The sequence below is a fragment of the Tachyglossus aculeatus genome, chromosome 11 (genome assembly GCF_015852505.1).
Source record: "Tachyglossus aculeatus isolate mTacAcu1 chromosome 11, mTacAcu1.pri, whole genome shotgun sequence".
In the NCBI taxonomy this organism is placed as follows: domain Eukaryota; kingdom Metazoa; phylum Chordata; class Mammalia; order Monotremata; family Tachyglossidae; genus Tachyglossus; species Tachyglossus aculeatus.
This window is the reverse complement of record NC_052076.1, coordinates 4,693,286-4,708,428: the sequence shown is the minus strand read 5'-3', so window position 1 is coordinate 4,708,428 and position 15,143 is coordinate 4,693,286. Positions and strand designations below refer to the sequence as shown.

The 15,143-nt window shown below is 48.1% G+C and overlaps 1 protein-coding gene across 4 annotated transcripts in view; it reads right to left on the bottom strand.

The window, feature by feature from the left end:
* LOC119935173 (pseudouridine-metabolizing bifunctional protein C1861.05-like) overlaps positions 1-11,718 on the bottom strand; it is a 31,032-nt gene extending 19,314 nt beyond the window's left edge. For all 4 annotated transcript variants that reach the window (XM_038754831.1, XM_038754832.1, XM_038754829.1 and 1 more), the window contains exons 1-6: positions 11,674-11,718; positions 8,741-8,942; positions 6,922-7,036; positions 5,630-5,804; positions 3,763-3,874; positions 1,964-2,070 (exon numbers count right to left, since the gene is read on the bottom strand). In XM_038754831.1, coding sequence (XP_038610759.1) covers positions 1,964-2,070; positions 3,763-3,874; positions 5,630-5,804; positions 6,922-7,036; positions 8,741-8,825 — 594 coding nt within the window. In that variant the 5' untranslated portion in view covers positions 8,826-8,942; positions 11,674-11,718. The remainder of the gene's footprint in view (positions 1-1,963; positions 2,071-3,762; positions 3,875-5,629; positions 5,805-6,921; positions 7,037-8,740; positions 8,943-11,673) is intronic.
* Between the last annotated feature and the right edge of the window lie 3,425 nt (positions 11,719-15,143).

Genomic DNA, 15,143 nt, shown 5'->3' with positions numbered 1-15,143 from the left:
ATTAACTGTGTGACTTTGGGCAAGTCACTTCACTTTTCCCCACCCCCCCACCTTACTTCCTTCCCCTCCCCACAGCACCTGTATATGTTTGTATGTATTTATTACTCTATTTTATTTGGACATATTTATTCTATTTATTTTATTTTGTTAATATGCTTTGTTTTGTTCTCTGTCTCCCCCTTCTAGACTGTGAGCCCGCTGTTGGGTAGGGACCGTCTCTATATGTTGCCAACTTGGACTTACCAAGCGCTTAGTACAGTGCTCTGCACACAGTAAGCGCCCAATAAATACGATTGAATGAATGAACTTCTCTGTGCCTCAATTCCCTCATCTGTAGAATGGGGATGAAGACTGTGAGCCCCCCGGGGGACAACCTGATCACCTTGTAACCTCCCCAGTGCTTAGAACAGTGCTTTGCACATAGTAAGTGCTTGATAAATGCCATTATTATTATTATTATTATAAAGGGCTCACAGTCTTAATCCCCATTTTACAGATAAGGAAGCTGAGGCCCAGAGAAGTGAAGTGACTTGCCCAAGGTCACATAGCAGACAAGTAGCGGAGCCGGGATTAGAACCCAGGTCCTTTTGACTCCAAGGCCCGGGCTCTTTCCACTAAGCCGTGCTGCTTCTCTAGTAGGTGCTCACATACCATTCATTGGTTCATTCAATCGTATTTATTGAGCGCTTACTGTGTGCAGAGCACTGGACTAAGCGCTTGGGGAGTCCAAGTTGGCAACATAGAGAGACGGTCCCTACCCAACAGCAGGCTCACAGTCTAGAAGACACCCAGTCCAGTGTCGTGCACACAGTAGGCATACGGGCAGTAGTGATGAAAACGCCTCACTCTCGGCTTCAAGGCTGTCCATCCCCTGGCCCCCTCCTACCTCACCTCCCTTCTCTCCTTCTCCAGCCCAGCCCGCACCCTCCGCTCCTCTGCCACCGCTAACCTCCTCACTGTACCTCGTTCTCACCTGTCCCGCCATCGACCCCCAGCCCACGTCCTCCCCGTGGCCCGGAATACCCTCCCTCCGCACATATAATGGCATTTATTAAGCACTTACTATGTGCAAATCACTGTTCTAAGCGCTGGGGAGGTTACAAGGTGATCAGGTTGTCCCACTGGGGGCTCACAGTCTTCATCCCCATCTTACAGATGAGGGAACTGAGGCCCAGAGAAGTGAAGTGACTTGCCCAAAGTTACACAGCTGGCATTTGGCGGAGCGGGATTTGAACCCATGACCTCTGACTCCAAAGCCCGGACTCTTTTCCACTGAGGCACGCTGCTTCTCCGCCAAGCTAGCTCTCTTCTTCCCTTCAAAGCCCTACTGAGAGCTCACCTCCTCCAGAAGGCCTTCCCACACTGAGCCCCCTTTTTCCTCTCCCCTGCCCTACTTCCTTCCCCTCCCCACAGCCCCTGTATATATGCTTGTACAGATTTATCACTCTACTTATTTTACTTGTACGTATTTACTGCTCTATTTATTTTGTTCATGATGTGCACCTAGCTTTAATTCTATTTGTTCTGACGACTTGACACCCGTCCACATGTTTTGTTCTGTTGTCTGTCTCCCGCTTCTAGACTGTGAGCCCGTTGGTGGGTAGGGACTGTCTCTCTACGTTGCCGACTTGGACTTCCCAAGCGCTTAGTCCGGTGCTCTGCACACCGTAAGCGCTCAATAAATATGATTGAACGAGTCCTGGAGCCCCTCAAAGCAGTGACCCCACCACCCCGAGCTCACCGAAGTGGGGTGGGGGTCCAGCCCCGTCCCCCCAGTCCTGTTGGAGAGCGGGGTTGCGGCCAAAGAAGCGAAGTTGGGCGTTTGAAGATGGGGGTGATCCCAAAGGGGACTGAGGTCTCCGCAGTCCAAAGGAGCAGCACTCTGGCCGGTGGGTGATCCTCAGGGCGTTAGGATGCCAGGGACCCCCGTGCCCCCCAACGCCCCTCCCCAGGAACCACCTACCAGATACTCCAGCGTCCGGCCGATGTCCAAGATCGACTTGACGCCGGCGGAAACCACAGCCACGGGCGTGCGGCCCAGCTCCGTCAGGTCAGCGCTCACGTCCAGGGCTGCAAGGACAAGGGACTCCTGAGTACCCCTCCCCGGCAGCGGGGGTGGGTGGACATGGGCGGGGGCTCGTCCAGTTTGATTATGCTGCAGCAGGCCGGATTTCAGCTAGCCACCGGGCCCCTGCCCAACACCGAGGCGGCACCGCGGTCCTCCGTGCCCGGCGGTTTTCTGGGCAGCGTCCGATTTCCCGTGTCGAAGTCATACGGCAGGTAAGATGCTAAACAAAATTTACAGCCTAGAGGGGAAGACGGGGCAGGATGGTGGAGTGATTTCAAGCCAACGGCGAGGAGTTTCTGTTTTGATGGTCTTGAGGAGCGGGGAAACGTGGCCTGAATGCTTCGGTTGAAAAATGATCTGGGCTGCAGTGGGATGTGTGGACCGGGGTGGGGAGAGACAGGAGGCAAGGAGGTCAGCAAGGAGGCTGGTGACAGTAAACAAGGCGGGATAGGATAAGTGCTTGGATCAATCAATCAATCAATCGTATTTATTGAGCACTTACTGTGTGCAGAGCACTGGACTAAGCGCTTGGGAAGTCCAAGTTGGCAACATATAGAGACAGTCCCTACCCAAGTGGGCTCACAGTCTAAAAGGGGGAGACAGAGAACAAACCCAGACATACTAACAAAATAAAATAAATAGAATAGATATGTACAAGTAAAATAAATAGAGTAATAAATATGTACAAACATATATACATATATACAGGTGCTGTGGGGAAGGGAAGGAGGTAAGATGGGGGGATGGAGAGGGGGACGAGGGGGAGAGGAAGGAAGGGGCTCAGTCTGGGAAGGCCTCCTGGAGGAGGTGAGCTCTCAACAGGGCCTTACTACCCCGGGATCAACGGGGTAGTAGTTTGGAGGTAGAGGAAAGGGCAGATTGTGATGGTCGAACCACCAGGATTTGTGATTGATTGAACCTGTATATATGTATATATGTTTGAACATATTTATTACTCTATTTATTCATTTATTTATTTTACTTGTACCTATCTATTCTATTTATTTTATTTTGTTAATATGTTTGGTTTTGTTCTCTGTCTCCCCCTTCTAGACTGTGATCCCACTGTTGGGTAGGGACTGTCTCTAGATGTTGCCAACTTGGACTTCCCAAGCGCTTAGTCCAGTGCTCTGCACACAGTAAGCGCTCAATAAATACGACTGATTGATTGATGTGGCTTGAATAATAATAGTAATAATAATAATGGCATTTATTAAGCGCTTACTATGTGCAAAGCACTGTTCTAAGCGCTGGTGAGGTTACAAGGTGATCAGGTTGTCCCAAGCGGGGCTCACAGTCTTAATCCTCATTTTACAGATGAGGTAACTGAGGCACAGAGAAGTTAAGTGACTTGCCCCAAGTCACCCAGCTGACAATTGGTGGAGGCGGGATTTGAACCCATGACCTCTGACTCCAAAGCCCGTACTCTCTTCCACTGAGCCACGCTGCTTCTCAATGAATGAGAGAGAGGAGTCAAAGGTAACCACGTTTGTGGGCTAGTGAGACAGGAAGGATGATGGCACCGTCTACGGTGATCGGAAAATCAGGGGGAGGACAGGGTTTGGGTGGGAAGATAAGGAGCTCGGTTTTAAATACGTTAAGTTTGAGGTGATGGGAGGACAGCCAAGTAGAGATGTCTTGAAGGCAAGCAGGAGGGAGGTGGCTAGCTGCTTGTGGGGTCCCAAGTCTCTTACTCTTCTCTCCCTCTCGATGTACGCCTCCGATGCCTCCGGTCACAAACACGGGGATCCCGGCCTTGTTCGCCACGATCATAGTCGCCGATACGGTGGTGCCCCCGGACAGGCCCTGCCACGGGAAAGCCAGACAGACGGCCGTTACTGAGGGCCGACCTTCGTTAGGCTGCACGATATCGGAGGTTGTCTGGATCCCAGGAGCCTAATCTAGAGTTCTGCACATAGAAGGCGCTCAGTCCAGTGCCCTGCGCACAGTAAGTACCAATCCAGGACCCAATACACAGTAGGTGTCCAGTCAAGGACCCTGCGCAGAGCAGAAACTCAATACAGTGCCCTTCACACAATAAGTATACAGAAATGATCAAAGACAATAAGATTGGCCTAATTATAATGATATTTGTTAAACACTTACTACGTGCCAAGCACTATTCAAAGCACTGGGGTAGATACAAGGTGATCAGGTTGTCCCACATGGGGCCCACAGCTGTGAGCCCACTGTTGGGTAGGGACCGTCTCTATATGTTGCCAACTTGGACTTCCCAAGCGCTTAGTACAGTGCTCTGCACACAGTAAGCACTCAATAAATACGATTGATTGATTGATTGATTGATTAATCCCCATTTTACAAATGAGGTAACTGAGGCACAGAGAAGTGAAGTGACTTACCCAAGGTCCCACAGCTGACAAGTGGCAGAGTCAGGATTCATTCATTCATTCATTCATTCAATTGTATTTATTGGGTGCTTACTGTGTGCAGAGCACTGTACTAAGCGCTTGGGAGAGTACGATGCAACAATAAACAGACATATTCCCTGCCCACAACAAGCTTACAGTCTAGAGGACTACTAGATTTGCTACTTAGGATCCTCAGAGAAAATTTAGCGCTGTTTCAATGAAACCACGTTAAAACCAATACTATTTGACTGAATTCAGGACGTTTTCATCGGAGTGAAAGGGATGGCATACTATATTTCTCGTAAATGGAATATTATAAGGATTTGAACCCAGTTCCTCCAACTCCCAGACCTCTGGTCTTTCCATTAGGCCACGCTGCTTCTCTCTTCCCCTTTCCCTGTTCCTCTCCCGCCCCGCCTCCACGTCACCTTCCCGGTCACCCCGGGGCGGAACTGAAGCAGTGGGGCTCAGTGGAAAGAGCCCGGGCTTTGGAGTCAGAGGTCATGGGTTCAAATCCCTATATTATTATAGTGTGTTATTATTAATAATGATAATTATGGGATTTGTGAAGCACTTACTATGTGCCAAGCACTGTTCTAAGCACTGGGATAGATACAAGGTAATCAGGTTGTCCCACGTGGGGCTCACAGTCTTCATCCCCATTTTACAGATGAGGGAGCTGAGGCCCAGAGAAGTGAAGTGACTTGCCCAAAATCACCCAGCTGACAAGTGGCAGAGCCGGGATTAGAACCCACGACCTCTGATTCCCAAGCCCGGGCTCTTTCTCCTAAGCCATGTTGCTCCTTATTATTACTATTAATCAATCAATCAATCGTATTTATTGAGCGCTTACTGTGTGCAGAGCACTGTACTAAGCGCTTACTATTACTAAGCGGTGGGGTGGATACAAGCAGAGAGAAGCAGCGTGGCTCAGTGGAAAGAACCGGGGCTTTGGAGTCAGAGGTCATGGGTTCCAACCCCGGCTCCGCCACTTGTCAGCTGGGTGACTTTAGGCAAGTCACTTCACTTCTCTGGGCCTCCGTTACCTCATCTGCAAAATGGGGATTAAGCCTGTGATCCCCAAGTGGGACAACCTGATCACCTTGTAACGTCCCCAGCGCTTAGAACAGTGCTTTGCACATAGTAAGCGCTTAATAAATGGCATCATTATTATTATTATAACGGGGGGTACCTGGCTCCGTACGTAGGGAAGGTCCCTGCGGGACACCTTGAGCGTCCCCTCCCTCTCCGCCAAGGCCCGCAGCTCGGGGTCGCCGAGGCCGACGTGGATCCTGCCATCCAGCACGCCCACGGTGGCCGGCACGGCCCCCTGAGTCCTCACGATCTCCTCGACGGCTCGGGCCACGCTGGAAGAAACCCGGGAGGTGGCACCGGACCAATCAATCAATCAATCAATCAATCGTATTTATTGAGCGCTTACTGTGTGCAGAGCGCTGTACTAAACGCTTGGGAAGTACAAGTTGGCAACATATAGAGACGGTCCCTACCCAACAGTGGGCTCACAGTCTAGAAGACTGGGAGGGTGGGCACCCTGCTCGGCCGCCCCTCGGGCCTCGACGCAGACGGCCCCCAGCCCGGCCCTGCCTGCTCACGGCCCAAGGACAGCCAACCATCATCCTCAGGCACCCGTGGAGGGGGATTTTTAGGTGCGAGAGTGTGACCCTGTTTGTACATATTTATTACTCTATTTATTTTACTTGTACATATTTATTCTATTTTATTTTGTGCATGTGTTTTGTTGTCTGTCTCCCCCTTCTAGACTGTGAGCCCGCTGTTGGGTAGGGACCGCCTCTATATGTTACCAACTTGGACTTCCCAAGCGCTTAGTACAGTGCTCTGCACACAGTAAGCGCTCAATAAATATGAACGAATGAGGGAATGAATGAATGAATGAAGGTGTCGCTCCCCCCTCCTCTCCACCCGCCTCTCCAGGCGTCCAGCCTCAGATTCCGGGGATACGGCATTCCGTGGGTCACGATACTGTTGGGTAGGGACCGTCTCTATATGTTGCCAACTCGTACTTCCCAAGCGTTTAGTACAGTGCTCTGCACACAGTGAACGCTCAATAAATACGATTGATTGATTGATTGATTGATGGCGCTCTCCAGGGCTACCACAGGCTTCCCCAGGGTCAGGTGCGAGAGTGGGACCCTGAGGGTCTCGCTTCCCCCTCTTCTCCACCCGCCTCTCCAGGCGTCCAACCTCAGATTCCGGGGCTACGGCATTCCGTGGGTCACGATACCGTTGGGTAGGGACCGTCTCTATATGTAACTTGTACTTCCCAAGCGCTTAATACAGTGCTCTGCACACAGTAAGCATTCAATAAATACAATTAATTGATTGATTGATTGATTGATGGTGCTCTCCAGGGCTACCACGGGCTTCCCCAGGGTCAGGCGCGAGAGTGTGACCCTGAGGGTCTCGCTCCCCCCTCCTCTCCGCCCGCCTTTACAGGCGTCCAACCTCAGATTCCGGGGATACGGCATTCCGTGGGTCACGATGGCGCTCTCCAGGGCTACCACGGGCTTTCCCAGTGTCAGGGCTTCCCGCACCGTCGGATGGACGTGCATGTGGAAGCCTGGAAGACAGCCAAGGGCAAAGTTTGCTGCTGCACCCATAGGACTGGAAACTCCCTGGGGGCAGAGTCCTCTCCCCCACTCTTCCAGTGACTTGCTCCAGGGGGACATGCGGAGCCCAGAAGGACGGGGCCTTCATTCCCGTGATCCGGTCAACCCTTCCCGTCAGCCCCACGGAGACTGGGCCAGGGCCTGGATTGCCTCGGAGAGAGGTTGGGGGTTCCCTAGGAAGTTCATCTTGGGTGAACTTCAACCTCCTCGCAGGAAAAATGTGTCACTACCTGAAGAGTCAATTAATCAAAGGTATTTATTTAGCGCTTACTGTGTGCAGAACGCTAGATTAAGCACTTGGAAAAGTTGGAAGACAGATTCCCTGCCTACACGGAGCTTACAGTCTAGAAAGGGAGACGGACATTAATATTAATGATTTACAGATACGTAAATATGCACTACGTAGGTACATATGTATGACATATGTAAATATGTACAGATATGTCCTTCCCAAGCGCTTAGTACAGTGCTCTGCACACAGTAAGTGCTCAATAAACACGATTGAATGAATGAATGAATAAAAACAATAATAATTGTGGTATTGTGAGGAAAAAAGGAGCCTCAGTCTGGTTCAGTCCAATGCCCAAAGGTCACAGATCTAAGCACACAGACCGACACAGAAAGGAGAGGAAACGGGGGGTGGGGGGAAGAAGAGGGCTTAGTGGGGGAAGGTCTCTTTTCATTCATTTATTACTCTATTTAGTTATTTTATTTGTAGATATTTATTCTATTTATTGTCTTTTGTTAATATGTTTTGTTTTGTAGTCTGTCTCCCCCTTCTAGACTGTGAGCCCGCTGTTGGGTAGGGACCGTCTCTAGATGTTGCCAACTTGGACTTCCCAAGCGCTTAGTCCAGTGCTCTGCACACAGTAAGCGCTCAAAAAATATGATTGATGGAATGAATGAATGAATAAATACGATTGAATGAATGAATGAATGAATTCATTTATTCAATCGTATTTATTGAGCGCTTACTGTGTGCAGAGCACTGGACTAAGCGCTTGGGAAGTACAAGTTGGCAGCAGATAGAGACGGTCCATAATAATAATAATAATGGCATTTATTAAGTGCTTACTATGTGCAAAGCACTGTTCTAAGCGCTGGGGAAGTTCCAAGGTGATCGGCTTGTCCCAAGGGGGCTCACAGTCTTAATCCCCATTTTACAGATGAGGTAACTGAGGCACAGGGTAGTTAAGTGACTTCATTTGTTCATTCAATCGTATTTACTGAGCGCTTACTATGTGCAGAGCACTGGACTAAGCGCTTGGGAAGTACAAGTTGGCAACATATAGAGACGGTCCCTACCCAACAGTGGGCTTACAGTCTAGTCTTGGGCAAGTCACACAGCTGACAACTGGCAGAGCCAGGATCACTTACTTACTACCCAACAACGGGCTTACAGGCTAGAAGGGGGAGACAGGCAACAAAACAAAACACGTGGACAGGTGTCAAGTCATCAGAATCAACAGAAGTAAAGCTAGATGCACATCATTAACAACATAAGTAGTAAATGTGTCCAAGTAAAATAAATAGAGTAATAAATCGGTACAAACATATATACAGGGGCTGTGGGGAGGGGAAGGAGGTAGGGCCGGGGGGATGGGGAGAGGGAGAGGAAAAAAGGGGGCTCAGTCTGGGGGGACGGAGCCACTCACCCCGCAGCCAATTTCTTGCTGAGGTTGTAGTGTGAGCCAGGGTGAGTCTGCGGCTCCCCAGGGCCCGGGCGGGGGTCCGGATCATCTTGTGGGCAAGGGGGGCTGCAGGCTGGGCACAGCGGAGCTGGGCCGGAGACCCTGGATGCTGTGGACTGGACGCCCAGGGCCCCCTGTCCCGCAGGAGTGGACGGGGAGTGACAACCTAATGCAGAATAATGCATAATAATCATCATCATTATTATTCAATTCAATTCAATCGTATTTATCGAACGCCTACTGTGTGCAGAGCACTGGACTAGGATGCTGTGGACCGGACGCCCAGGGCCCCCTGTCCCACAGGAGTGGACGGGGAGTGACAATGTAATGCATAATAATTCATAACAATCATTATCATTACTATTCAATTCAATCGTATTTATTGAGTGCTTACTGTGTGCAGAGCACTGAACTAGGATGCTGTGGACCGGACGCCCAGGGCCCCCTGTTCCGCAGGAGTGGATGGGGAGTGACAACCTAATGCATAATAATGCATAATAATCATCATCATTACTATTCAATTCAATTCAATCGTATTTATCGAGCGCCTACTGTGTGCAGAGCACTGGACTAGGATGCTGTGGACCGGACGCCCAGGGCCCCTTGTCCCGCAGGAGTGGATGGGGAGTGACAACCTAATGCATAATAATGCATAATAATCATCATCATTACTATTCAATTCAATTCAATCGTATTTATTGAGCGCTTACTGTGTGCAGAGCACTGGACTAGGGTGCTGTGGACCGGACGCCCAGGGCCCCCTGTCCCGCAGGAGTGGATGGGGAGTGACAACCTAATGCACAATAATGCATAATAATCATCATCATTATTATTCAATTCAATTCAATCGTATTTATCGAGCGCCTACTGTGTGCAGAGCACTGGACTAGGATGCTGTGGACCGGACGCCCAGGGCCCCCTGTCCCGCAGGAGTGGACGGGGAGTGACAACCAAATGCATAATAATGCATAATAATAATCATCATTATTATTATTCAATTCAATCATATTCATCGAGCGCTTACTGTGTGCAGCGCACTGTACTAAGCGCTTGGGAAGTACAAGCTGGCAACAGATAGAGACGGTTCCTACCCAACAACGGGCTCACAGTCTAGAAGGGGGAGACGGACAACAAAACAAAACGTGTGGACGGGTGTCAAGTCGTCAGAACAAATAGAAGCTAAATGCACATCATTACCAAAATAAATAGAATATTAAATATGTACAAGTATCATCATCATCAATCGTATTTATTGAGCGCTTACTATGTGCAGAGCACTGTATTAAGCGCTTGGGAAGTACAAATTGGCAACATATAGAGACAGTCCCTACCCAACAGTGGGCTCACAGTCTAAAAGAAGTACAAGTAAAATAGAGTAATAAATCCGTACAAACATATTATCCTTGTTCATTCATTCAATCGTATATATTGAGCGCTTACTGTGTGCAGAGCACTGTACTAAGTGCTTGGGAAGTACAAATCGGTTGTTGCTACTACTACGTTTTTATGGCACCCTTTAAGAGCTTACTGTGTGCCTAATACTGTATTAAGCACTGGGGTAGATAAATTTAATCAGGTTGAACACAGCCCCTACCCTACAACGGGTTCACAGTCTTTGTCCCAAAATAGCCCGGATTTTGGAGTCCGAGATCATGGGTTCAAATTCCGGCTCCTCCACTTGTCGGCTGGGTGACTTTGGGCAAGTCACTTCACTTCTCTGGGCCTCAGTTCCTTCATCTGTTAAACGGGGATGAAAACTGCGAGCCCCCCGTGGGACAAGCTGATCAATCAATCAGTCAATCAATCAATCGCATTTATTGAGCGCTTACTGTGTGCAGAGCACTGTACTAAGCACTTGGGAAGTACAAGTTGGCAACATAGAGAGACAGTCCCTACGCAACAGTGGGCTCGCAGTCTAAAAGGAGGCCTTCCCAGACTGAGCCCCTTCCTTCCTCTCCCCCTCGTCCCCCTCTCCATCCCCCCCATCTTACCTCCTTCCCTTCCCCACAGCACCTGCATAGATGTATATATGTTTGTACATATTTACACATTTATTACTCTATTTATTTATTTATTTATTTTACTTGTACATATCTATTCTATTAATTTTATTTTGTTAGTATGTTTGCTTTTGTTCTCTGTCTCCCCCTTTTAGACTGTGAGCCCACTGTTGGGTAGGGACTGTCTCTCTATGTTGCCAATTTGTACTTCCCAAGCGCTTAGTACAGTGCTCTGCACGTAGTAAGCGCTCAATAAATACGATTGATGATGATGATGATGAAAGGGGGAGGCAGAGAACAAAACCAAACATACTAACAAAATAAAATAAATAAAATAGATAATGACCTTGTAACCACCCCAGCGCTTAGAACAGTGCTTTGGACATAGTAAGCGCTTACCAAATGCCATCATTATTATTATTCCCGGCCTGCAGAGCCCAGGTGTGATCGGGGGCTGCTTCTTGGCCCTCTGGTTGGGGACAGGGGAGGGTTTCTCGAGGCTGCCCCTCAACTGGGGTCCTCCCGGGGAGAAGGGGGTGTCCAGTCCGGCCAGCAGATGTGTTTGTGGGGGGCCAGGGGTGACCAGAAGCGGGGACCCCTGTATATATGTATATATGGTTGTACATATTTATTACTCTATTTATTTATTTATTTATTTATTTATTTATTTTACTTGTACATTTCTGTCCTATTTATTTTATTTTGTTGGTATGTTTGGTTCTGTTCTCTGTCTCCCCCTTTTAGACTGTGAGCCCACTGTTGGGTAGGGACTGTCTCTATGTGTTGCCAATTTGTACTTCCCAAGCGCTTAGTACAGTGCTCTGCACATAGTAAGCGCTCAATAAATACGATTGATTGATTGATTGATTGACCCGTCCGACCGGAGCCCGGTCTTACCTTACCGGCTAGTCCGGCCTGAGGATCCCAGTTTTCCAGGAGGCAACTGGCTGGGCCCCAACTTCCCCATGGCCAGACTTCCTCCTCCCCTCCAGGCCCCACCTCCAACTTCCTTAACCATTTTGAGCCCTCTCTCCCATCCCTTCTCTCCTTTTCCATTCCCACGCTGATTCCCAAGCACTTGGTACAGTGCTCTGCACACAGTAAGCGCTCAATAAATATGATTGATGATGAGCCAGCTGTTGGGTAGGGACCATCTCTATATGCTGCTAACTTGGACTTCCCAAGCGCTTAGTACAGTGCTCTGTGCACCGTAAACGCTCAATAAATACGATTGAGTGAATGAATGAATAGGGACCGTGTCTATATGTTGCCAACTTGGACTTCCCAAGCGCTTGGTACAGTGCTCTGCACACAGTAAGCGCTCAACAAATATGAATGAATGAATGAACACATCCTCCCCTCCTCATCCCCTCTGCCTTACCTCCTTCCCCTCCCCACAGCACCTATATATATGTATATATGTTGGTACGTATTTATTACTCTATTTATTTTATTTGTATTTATTCTATTTTATTTTGTTAATATGTTTTGTTGTCCGTCTCCCCCTTCTAGACTGTGAGCCCGCTGTTGGGTAGGGACTGTCTCTATATGTTGCCAGCTTGGACTTCCCAAGCGCTTAGTACAGTGCTCTGCACACAGTAAGTGCTCAATAAATATGAATGAATGAAAGAATGAGTCCTTGGTGTTGTCCCAGCAGCGAACTTGGCGTGACTGACTCCATCTTGCGCGCACCGACAGTAGCCCTCAGTTTTGTGCAGACCGAAAGCACTCCGGTGCGTAAAGTAACATCACCGTGGCTCAATGGAGAGAGCCCGGGCTTTGGGTTCAACTCCCGGCTACGCCAATCGTCATCATCATCATCATCAATCGTATTTATTGAGCGCTTACTATGGGCAGAGCACTGTACTAAGCGCTTGGGAAGTCCAAGTTGGCAACATCTAGAGACAGTCCCTACCCAACAGTGGGCTCACAGTCTAAAAGGGGGAGACAGAGAACAGAACCAAACATACTAACAAAATAAAATAAATAGAATAGATATGTACAAGTAAAATAAATAAATAAATAAATAGAGTAATAAATATGTACAAACATATATACATATATACAGGTGCTGTGGGGAAGGGAAGGAGGTCAGCTGGGTGACTTTGGTGAATCACTTCACTTTATTGTACTTCCCAAGCGCTTAGTACAGTGCTGTGCACACAGTAAGCGCTCAATAAATACGATTGATTGATTCTCCGTGTCTCAGTTCATTCATTCACTCATTCACTCATTTATTTATTTATTTATTTATTTATTTATTTTACTTGTACATATCTATTCTATTTATTTTATTCTGTTAGTATGTTTGGTTTTGTTCTCTGCCTCCCCCTTCTAGACTGTGAGCCCACTGTCGGGTAGGGACCGTCTCTAGATGTTGCCAACTTGGACTTCCCAAGCGCTTGGTCCAGTGCTCTGCACGCAGTAAGCGCTCAATAAGTACCATTGATTGATTGATTGATTCAATCGTACTTATTGGGCGCTTACTGCGTGCAGAGCACTGGACTAAGCGCTTGGGAAGTCCAAGTTGGCAACAAATAGAGACGGTCCCTACCCAAAAGCGGGCTCACAGTCTAGAAGACTGTGACAGTTCCCTCATCTGTAAAATGGGGATTGAGACTGTGAGCCCCCCACGGGACAACCTGATCGCCTTGTAACCTCCCCAGCGCTTAGAACAGTGCTTGGCACATAGTAAGCGCTTAACAAATGCCATTATTATTATTATTATTATTATTAACCAAAGTGGCTCCTCTCTGTCTGGAATGTCCCCATCCTGTGTTGACCGTTTTCTCCTGATAACATCTTGTAAACAGGGATTTTAAACACTAACCAGACCATGACAAACGGTTGTACTTTAACTTGGGACTGTGAGCCCACTGTTGGGTAGGGACCGTCTCTATATGTTGCCAGCTTGTACTTCCCAAGCGCTTAGTACAGTGCTCTGCACACAGTAAGCGCTCAATAAATACGATTGATTGATTGATTGACCGTCTCTATATGTTGCCAGCTTGTACTTCCCAAGGGCTTAGTACAGTGCTCTGCACACACTAAGCGCTCAATAAATACGATTGATTGATTGATTGATTGGGATCTAGGAATGCCAAGGCCTTTGGGATCTAGGAATGCCAAGGCCTCACGTCCGGCACTACTCTCGGGAATCCTTTGCGTAGCTCGGATTTGAGACCCAATAAAAGAGGGAAAAGCGGGTGGGATGGGGGCTGCTTGTCACTCGTCCCTCTCTCGGGAGGTGAACGGGCAGGTAGCCGCTTTCCTTCTTTAACTTCCTGCACACAGTAAGCGCTCAATAAATACGATTGATTGATTGATTGATTAACTGCTCTATCTGAACTCACGTCTCCGAGTCATTTTTCCCACCTTGGGTACGCGAACCCTGAGGCCGATTTCCACCGATTAACCTGTTTTGGACCCTACTTTGATAACACTCGGGGACTTCGATATCCACATGGATGTTCCTGACGACCCTTCGACGTTCCTCGACTCCTCCGGGAGGCCTTCCCAGACTGAGCCCCTTCCTTCCTCTCCCCCTCCCCATCCTCCCCGCCCTCCCTCCTTCCCCTCCCCACAGCCCCTGTATATGTGTTTGTACAGATTTATTACTCTATTTTACTTGGACATATTTACTATTCTATTTATTTTATTTCGTTAATGACGTGCGTCTAGCTTGACTTCTACTTATTCTGCTGACTTGACACCTTTTTGCATGTTTTGTTTTGTTGTCTGTCTCATTCATTCATTCATTCAATCGGATTGATTGAGCGCTGACTGTGTACAGAGCACTGTACTAAGCGCTTGGGAAGTACAAGATCATTCATTCAATCGCATTTATTGAACACTTACTGTGTGCAGAGCACTGTACTAAGAGCTTGGGAAGTACAAGTTCATTCATTCAATCGTACTGATTGAGCGCTTACTGCGTGCAGAGCACTGTACTAAGCACTTGGGAAGTACAAGTTCATTCATTCAATCGCATTGATTGAGCGCTTACTGTGTGCAGAGCACTGGACTAAGCGCATGGGAAGGCCAAGTTGGCAACAGATAGAGACGGTCCCTACCCAACAGTGGGCTCACAGTCTAGAAGGAGGAGACAGAGAACAAAACCAAACATATAAACAAAATAAAATAAATAGAATAAATATGTACAAATAAAATAAATAGAGTAATTCATTCATTCAATCGTATTTATTGAGCGCTTACTGTGTGCAGAGCACTGGACTAAGCTCTTGGGAAGGCCAAGTTGGCAACAGATAGAGATGGTCCCTACCCAACAGTGTGCTCACAGTCTAGAAGGGGGAGGCAGAGAACAAAACAAAACATATTAACAAAATAAAATAAATAGAATAAATATG